The sequence below is a fragment of the Nelumbo nucifera genome, chromosome 2 (genome assembly GCF_055504915.1).
Source record: "Nelumbo nucifera cultivar China Antique chromosome 2, China Antique-T2T, whole genome shotgun sequence".
Classification (NCBI taxonomy): Eukaryota; Viridiplantae; Streptophyta; class Magnoliopsida; order Proteales; family Nelumbonaceae; genus Nelumbo; species Nelumbo nucifera.
Genome location: NC_142650.1, coordinates 80,058,743 through 80,066,122, shown reverse-complemented (window position 1 = coordinate 80,066,122; position 7,380 = coordinate 80,058,743). Strand labels below are relative to the sequence as shown.

The window sequence follows — 7,380 nt, the reverse complement described above, 5'->3', positions numbered from 1 at the left end:
TTGTATCTCTATAATGGAGTCCAAAAAATTAGGAAATTTATAAAATAGTTAGAAAAACAAGGAAAGTTTTCATAATTTACCTACATTATGATCTTGTCTGTATCCAAATGCTACTTCAAGGGCTACCATATTGTGGTACTCCATTATAACGGTGGAGTGATGCCAATCAGGTAACGGATCAGAGTTGACAAACGAATCAAGATCGTCAATTCTCTCCCTCCAAAAACAGGAAGAGAATACGGGAAGTGGAAACCGGATTAAGTTTTTAATTAAAAATTTTAAAAAGTTGAGTTCGTATTCTATGTACATAGTACGATTTACCAGAAAATAATAGATTAATGGCGCAGCAGTTCGACAAAACCGTCCACTGGTAAGTGATGAGCGGTTTTTGTGAAAGAAACCGGGGAACAGCGGAAGTGAGCTTTGAGTGCTGTAACAGCTTATAGAGAGGCCTTAGTAGTTTTCTTGCCACTGAAGGTGCGAGATCTCCTTCTCTGCTTATTATATAAAGGCTGCTCTCCCTTGCTCTTTCCTTCATTCCACTTCGTTCATTCCGTTCTCTCCATTCGTTCGTTTGTCCTTTTTTTAGCTTTTTCTTCGTTGCTTTGTTGGTTTCGAAGGTAAATCCAGGCTTTCTTCCTGTTTCTGGAGTTATAGCTTGCATTCTGCAATTTTATCGTTGAAGGCTTTTTCTCTATCTCTCTTTCTCTAACTCCTTTTCTGAGATGGGGACGATCCATTTTCGTACGCTGAACAAGATCAATGTGACTCGTTTCTTGCCATTCTTCAAATCAACACTTTTGGCCTCTGTTTCCTGGTTTTCTGGTTGAAAATTATGGATTTTCTAGCTATCTGCTTGTTGCTGCCAAGTTCTAATGCTCAAACAATGATATTGGAACTACGAACCGGCTTTATGCGTTTGGAAATTCTCATTTCCATTTTAATTTATTTCATCATAATAAACAACTAACATTCTGAACAAGAGAAGAAAAAAAAAAAAAAAACAGAAGAGAACACTGTGGCTACACACAGCACTTCCCTTTTCCGGTTGCAACAGTTTATTTTTGAGGATTTTTTTTGTCCTTTTTTGGTAAAACCCTCCTTACTTTGATGGGGATTTAATTATTTCGGCTATGATATATGAGCTTATTCTCTTGATCTATGTTTTGAACTGTTCATGATCAGATTCAACCCACCTGAGACAGGGCTTTTTCTGCAACAAAGACCTCTGGTGGAACTTTGTTTTGCTGCATTTCACTTTTTTATCAAGTGACTCTTTGCCCTGTCCATTCCTTTTAAATTTTTAGTTTCTGGTTAGTAAAGAATTTTAAATTTAGAAGTTTGGTAGACCATCTTCTAGATGTTTTCAATAGTCAATGCCCAACTACCCACCGTCTACAAGCAAGAGCTTCCGTTGTTGGGCCGGATGCTTATCGTTTGGCTCTGTTTCTTTTGCAGTCGGAGGCTAATACCAGAGTGTCATGGCGGAACGGGTACTGGCTCGTGTTCATAGCCTTCGGGAGCGCTTGGGCGAAACCCTTGCTGCTCAGCGCAATGAATTGCTAATCCTCTTGTCAAGGTTTTTGCTGTTCTTTCTCATATCTTATGTCAAAATCTTTCTTTCTGTTGCAATGATCTCATTTGATTGCTTTCAAGTTCATAGTCATGGATACTGGTGAGGATCTTCTGCTTAGTTGGTTCTGTGATTTGGATCAACAGGATTGAGGGCCATGGGAAGGGAATTATGCAACCCCATCATCTCTTAGAGGAGTTGGAGAAGATACCAGAAGGAGACAGGCAGAAACTAGTGGATGGGGTGTTCGGAGATGTCATAAGATCCACACAGGTGAGTCTGACAGCTGCAACTTTTGGGCCCTTTGAATCTAGAATGTCTCTTGTTCTATTTTTGATCGTGTTTTGTTTTGCTAAATGCCTGATTCAGGAAGCAATAGTTTTGCCTCCATGGGTTGCTCTAGCTGTGCGCCCAAGGCCTGGTGTCTGGGATTACATACGTGTGAACATTAATGCTCTTGTTGTGGAGGAGTTGACTGAATCTCAGTATTTGCAGTTCAAAGAAGAGCTTGTCAATGGAAGGTAAATTTTGGGTTTGGAAATATCATTTTTTGTTTCTTTTCTTTATTCCATATCAGCTTTGTTATATTTGCTTCCTCTGACTTGTACCCGTAAAATTTTGTGGCTTTCCGTGTTGCAGCTCCAAAGAGAACTTTGTGCTTGAGTTGGATCTTGAGCCCTTCACTGCATCTTTCCCCAAACCCACTCTGTCCAAGTTCATTGGAAATGGTGTGGAGTTCCTCAACAGGCATCTTTCTGCAAAAATGTTTCATGACAAAGATAGCTTGCACCCACTGCTTGATTTTCTCAGAGCCCACCAATACAAGGGCAAGGTAAACTGTCTATCAGAGTCACCTCTGCATGTTCTGTCTTCAAACCTTGAAATTTCTAATATTCTGCGGACTGTAAAGAGTTTCAGATGCAGCAAATTCTTTTCTTTATGTCCAATGTACCGATGTTTTCAACAATCTTTTGCAGACAATGATGCTGAATGACAGGATTCAGAACCTTGATACTCTCCAGTCTGTTCTCAGGAAGGCAGAGGAGTATCTTTCCACACTTCCTCCAGACACACCATATTCAGAATTTGATCACAGGTTTCAAGAACTTGGTTTGGAGAAGGGGTGGGGTGATACTGCTGAGAGAGTGTTGGAGATGATTAACCTGCTTCTGGACCTTCTTGAGGCACCTGATCCATTTACCTTGGAGAAATTCCTTGGGAAGATTCCAATGGTGTTCAATGTTGTAATCCTTTCTCCCCATGGATACTTTGCCCAAGCCAACGTTCTGGGCTACCCTGACACTGGTGGCCAGGTGTGTTTACACAAGAGTGAAGTTCGTTTCTTACTGCTTTCACCTGCAGATTTTATGAGTTGATCATCTTCAACACTGGTATCTGTTTGTAGGTTGTGTATATTTTGGATCAAGTTCGTGCTTTGGAGAACGAGATGCTTCAGCGCATAAAACATCAAGGACTTGATATAATCCCTCGAATTCTTATTGTAAGATGTTTCTCTACAGCCTTTTGCATGTTCAATCGTATAGAATGCTTTACTGTGCCTATTTTTGATGCTTGATCTTATTGTCGAACCCAGGTGACTCGACTGCTGCCTGATGCAGTAGGGACTACTTGTGGCCAACGTCTTGAAAAAGTCTTTGGAACAGAGCACTGTCATATACTGAGAGTTCCCTTTAGAACTAAGAAAGGAGTTGTCCGCAGATGGATCTCACGGTTCGAAGTGTGGCCTTACTTGGAAACATTCACAGAGGTAAAAATTAAAAACATGTAATTCGTACTGATGATCTCTCTCTATCCTTTGCTCAAGATTTCTAAATGCTTCCTTCTTTTCCTTTTTAGGATGTTGCGAATGAAATTATTGGCGAGTTACAGGCCAAGCCAGACTTTATCATTGGAAACTACAGTGATGGAAATCTTGTTGCATCTTTGCTAGCACACAAATTAGGAGTGACACAGGTTGGTTGAATGGCTGATTTTGCCAGAGTTGCTCATTGGTTGTAGTTGGTTTGATCTCGTCACCATAAGCCAATTCTTCTCACTTGGATATCTCTTGTTTGCTTCTTCAGTGCACCATTGCCCATGCTCTTGAGAAAACAAAGTATCCTGACTCTGATATATACTGGAAAGAGTTTGAAGAAAAATACCACTTCTCCTGCCAGTTCACAGCCGATTTATTTGCCATGAACCATACAGATTTTATCATCACCAGTACATTCCAAGAGATTGCCGGAAGGTATTATCTTTATTTCTATCCTTATGTTCTACCGTTAATCTTTGTTCTTCCTAGTTGGTTAGTCTAATTTTATCATGTTTCCATGCTGTAGCAAGGACACTGTTGGGCAGTATGAGAGTCACACTGCCTTTACTCTCCCTGGACTCTACCGGGTTGTCCATGGTATTGATGTTTTCGATCCTAAGTTCAACATAGTCTCACCTGGAGCAGATATGACAATCTACTTCCCCTACACGGAGCAGGAGAAGAGACTTACTGCGCTGCACCCAGAAATTGAGGATCTGCTCTACAGTAAAGTAGAGAACACAGAACACCTGTGAGCATCCATTTCTGTTGCCCCCTCCTTTTTTCTCTTGGAATAAATTGATGTGAACTGTAATGATGATAATGTTTGCTATGTTGGTGTGTTGCAGATGTGTGTTGAATGATCGGAACAAGCCAATCATATTCTCTATGGCAAGATTGGACCGTGTGAAGAACATTACAGGATTGGTCGAGTGGTATGGTAAGAATGCTCGGCTGAGAGAGTTGGTTAACCTTGTTGTGGTGGCTGGTGACCGGAGGAAGGAATCAAAGGACTTGGAGGAGCAATCTGAGATGAAGAAGATGTATGGGCTCATTGAGAAATATAATTTGAATGGTCAGTTCCGATGGATTTCTTCTCAGATGAACCGGGTGCGAAATGGCGAGCTTTACCGATACATTGCGGACACAAAGGGAGCTTTTGTACAGCCTGCATTTTATGAGGCTTTTGGCTTAACAGTTGTGGAGTCCATGACCTGTGGTTTGCCCACCTTTGCAACCTGCCATGGTGGTCCAGCCGAGATCATAGTTCATGGCAAGTCTGGCTTCCATATTGACCCCTACCATGGTGATCGGGCAGCTGAGCTCCTTGTCAACTTCTTTGAGAAGAGCAAGGAAGACCCAACATACTGGGAAAAGATCTCGCAAGGTGGCCTTCAGCGTATCCATGAGAAGTAAGCAGACTGATTATCTAATTGGTTTCCATTCTGATGATTCTTTACAAGTCTTGATTTCTGATGGTTTCATCTGTTTCCTTACTCCTTTCACAGGTATACATGGCAGATCTACTCTGGGAGGTTGATGACTTTGGCTGGAGTATATGGGTTTTGGAAGTATGTCTCCAAACTTGATCGTCGTGAGACCAGGAGATACCTTGAGATGTTTTATGCCCTCAAGTATCGGAAGCTGGTAAGCTCCTCTGTCGATTCTAATACCCACTATTTAATTTGAATCTGATCCTTGCTTTGTTCTCTTAACTGATTATGTTTCACTCATAAATTTTGAGTTCAGGCCGAGATGGTTCCTCTGGCTGTCGAGGACTAGATTAATGGAGAGAGATTGTAGGAGCAAGTTTGCTGGAGCAAATTTGCTCATTGCGTGCTGGATGTTAGAGAAGCGATTGCGTGATTTTGCAGGGGGAGATTATTATCCATTTTGTTTGCAAATAACCGTTTGATCCATTTTTCCATACAAATTGTAGTTTGTGCTTTTTCCCCTGCTGAGTGAATCCAAGTGTAGAATGTACCGTTTTCTTGGCATAATAAAGCTAAATTTCCCGTATTATCACTTGTCTCAAAGGTTTTTAGTGCTTTGATTTGCGCTTTTGGCCCAGGAAAGAGTACAAATACAAATATATACAGTGCAAATACATACAAAATAATATAAAATACAAGGTTTTGCACTCTACATATTGTATTTGTGCCCCTTCCAAACTGAGCCTTTGGTTCATTCCCATAAAATTTCTGATTCAAATCTGAATTGGATCCATTGGTTTTATCGTTAGTTCAATCTTTTAATCTAAATCCGATGTATAAGATTTAATTGGAATTCCAGTACAGAAGAAAAAAATAAATCCCCAACTGATCTAACACTGACTTTGTTTTTTCGATTATTTGATCCTACACTGAATTCGACTCGTGGATCACTATAAATTCTGAGAATCCGGCTTTCTATTAGGGCAGAGGCCATGTTCGGTGCTCGCAGGATGCGCCTTGCGTCTTTTGTTTCTTGGATTAATGCATGCGAATAAACAAATCTATCCTTCATGTCGTTAGTTTCTCATTCGTTCCATTCCACTTCCCATTCGAGATTCGTTGGACTCTGCACTCGCCAGTAACCTCAAGTATTTTGGATTCTGCCATGATAAAGTCGGACTGTTATCACTGGCGATTAATAGAAGCCGGACTCCTGTTAACTGTAATCAGAGTTCAGATTTGCCTACCCTTGCTGAACAAGCAAGAATGGAGGATTCTGAAAAAGAAGTTCGACGAGAAAAAAGATGATCACCGGCAACAAGTGGAGGTGTCATTGTCGTTGTCTCGTGTTTTTTCACTCTACCACTTGGGGAGTCGGTTTCAACCTTCATCCGAGAGAATGCCGTCTGCAGCCATCGGCTGTTAATGGTGGCGCTAAACCAGTGACCCATCGACTAAGACCTATCTTCCAACGCCCCCTTGCGACTCTTTGATGAAACCACTTCATCCTCATTTGCATCTCCCATCCCCCCCAATTCCCCTTCTCTCCATGTCCGCGTTCTGGACACCACTTCCCTCTCTCCCAATGATTAAAGAGTTTTGTTGGTATGTATCTATCTACCTACTACTTGTAGTGTTGCCCTTCTTTCTCATCCTCTGGTTTATTAGCTTAGCGTGTGATTGTTAATTTTAGGCTTAGGTAGCATGAAAAGTGTTGGGTTCCCTCGTGAGGTGGGATCCATTAATAAAGACAAAGAAAAGAAAAGAAAAGGACAAAAAAAAGGAAAAGAATGAAAAGTCAAGACTTTTTTGCATTGGCTTGCAATGTCCTTGGCTAACCAATGAATTAGAGAGAGTTCACTCTCCACTCTCTCAACTCTAACAATTCTCTCTAGAAAATATTAGAGAAAAGAAAAGGGGTTTTGAGAAGAAGGTTTTAAGTAGAAGAAGAAGATTTACAAGGGCTGAAACGAAGAAGACAAATCCGTTTTTAATATATCTTCTTGTCTCCCTATTGTGCTTCCACTCTTGGTGAGAGATTTCTTATTTGTTATCTATTTTAATGATGTTTTTTGTTATTGGAATCCAAGATCTTTCTTAATGTTCATCGTCTAGCTGTAACTAGATAGAAAAATATTATATCCTATTACTATTGTTGATAGTGAATGTTTTGGATTTCGGTTTTGTGGTTTTTACCTTTACATTGAGGGGTTTTTCATATAAATCTTGGTGTTTAATATTGTTACTTACTTTGTATTTGGTTATTTGTTTCATTATTGCATGCTTGATATCTGTGGTTAAGATCTCTTTGATTTGCACAAGGAAAGTATAGGGATTATTCCCAACAAACTAGTATCATAACACTTGGCTCTTGTGTAAATCATGGAAGGAGGTTCAATTAGAATGATTTTATTAAATGGAAGAAACGGGTCTCTCTGGAAACAAAAAATGAAGGATTTGCTGCTCTCTAGAGATTTGTATGCACCTATGAGAGGTGATAATGGCAAGTCGAAAGATATGTCCAATGAGGATTAGGAACTCCTTGACTTAAAAGCAAT

At 40.3% G+C, this 7,380-nt stretch overlaps 1 protein-coding gene across 4 annotated transcripts; it reads left to right on the top strand.

The window, feature by feature from the left end:
- The first annotated feature begins 333 nt into the window (after positions 1-333).
- On the top strand, positions 334-5,408 carry LOC104590476 (sucrose synthase). 4 transcript variants are annotated; one of them, XM_010249158.3, is made up of 14 exons: positions 334-477; positions 1,459-1,579; positions 1,720-1,846; positions 1,943-2,094; positions 2,213-2,405; positions 2,551-2,886; positions 2,979-3,074; positions 3,168-3,341; positions 3,431-3,547; positions 3,658-3,824; positions 3,916-4,140; positions 4,238-4,801; positions 4,898-5,036; positions 5,139-5,408. In XM_010249158.3, exons 2-14 carry the CDS (start codon positions 1,482-1,484, stop codon positions 5,169-5,171), a joined length of 2,421 nt encoding a protein of 806 aa, XP_010247460.1. In that variant the 5' UTR covers positions 334-477; positions 1,459-1,481; the 3' UTR covers positions 5,172-5,408. The 4 variants fall into 4 exon arrangements, with proteins under 4 accessions (XP_010247460.1, XP_010247458.1, XP_088753510.1 ...); XM_010249156.3 differs by having other exon boundaries at positions 389-620; XM_088897384.1 differs by lacking the exon at positions 334-477 and adding an exon at positions 1,136-1,313.
- Positions 5,409-7,380: the final 1,972 nt, after the last annotated feature.

Bases quoted from the DNA above. Each gene is read 5' to 3' on its own strand.
- LOC104590476 (XM_010249158.3), top strand. From the start codon at position 1,482: ATGGCGGAACGGGTACTGGCTCGTGTTCATAGCCTTCGGGAGCGCTTG. The intron at 3,075-3,167 runs GTAAGATGTTTC...TGTCGAACCCAG, and splicing joins TAATCCCTCGAATTCTTATT to GTGACTCGACTGCTGCCTGA. The intron at 3,825-3,915 runs GTATTATCTTTA...TCCATGCTGTAG, and splicing joins TTCCAAGAGATTGCCGGAAG to CAAGGACACTGTTGGGCAGT.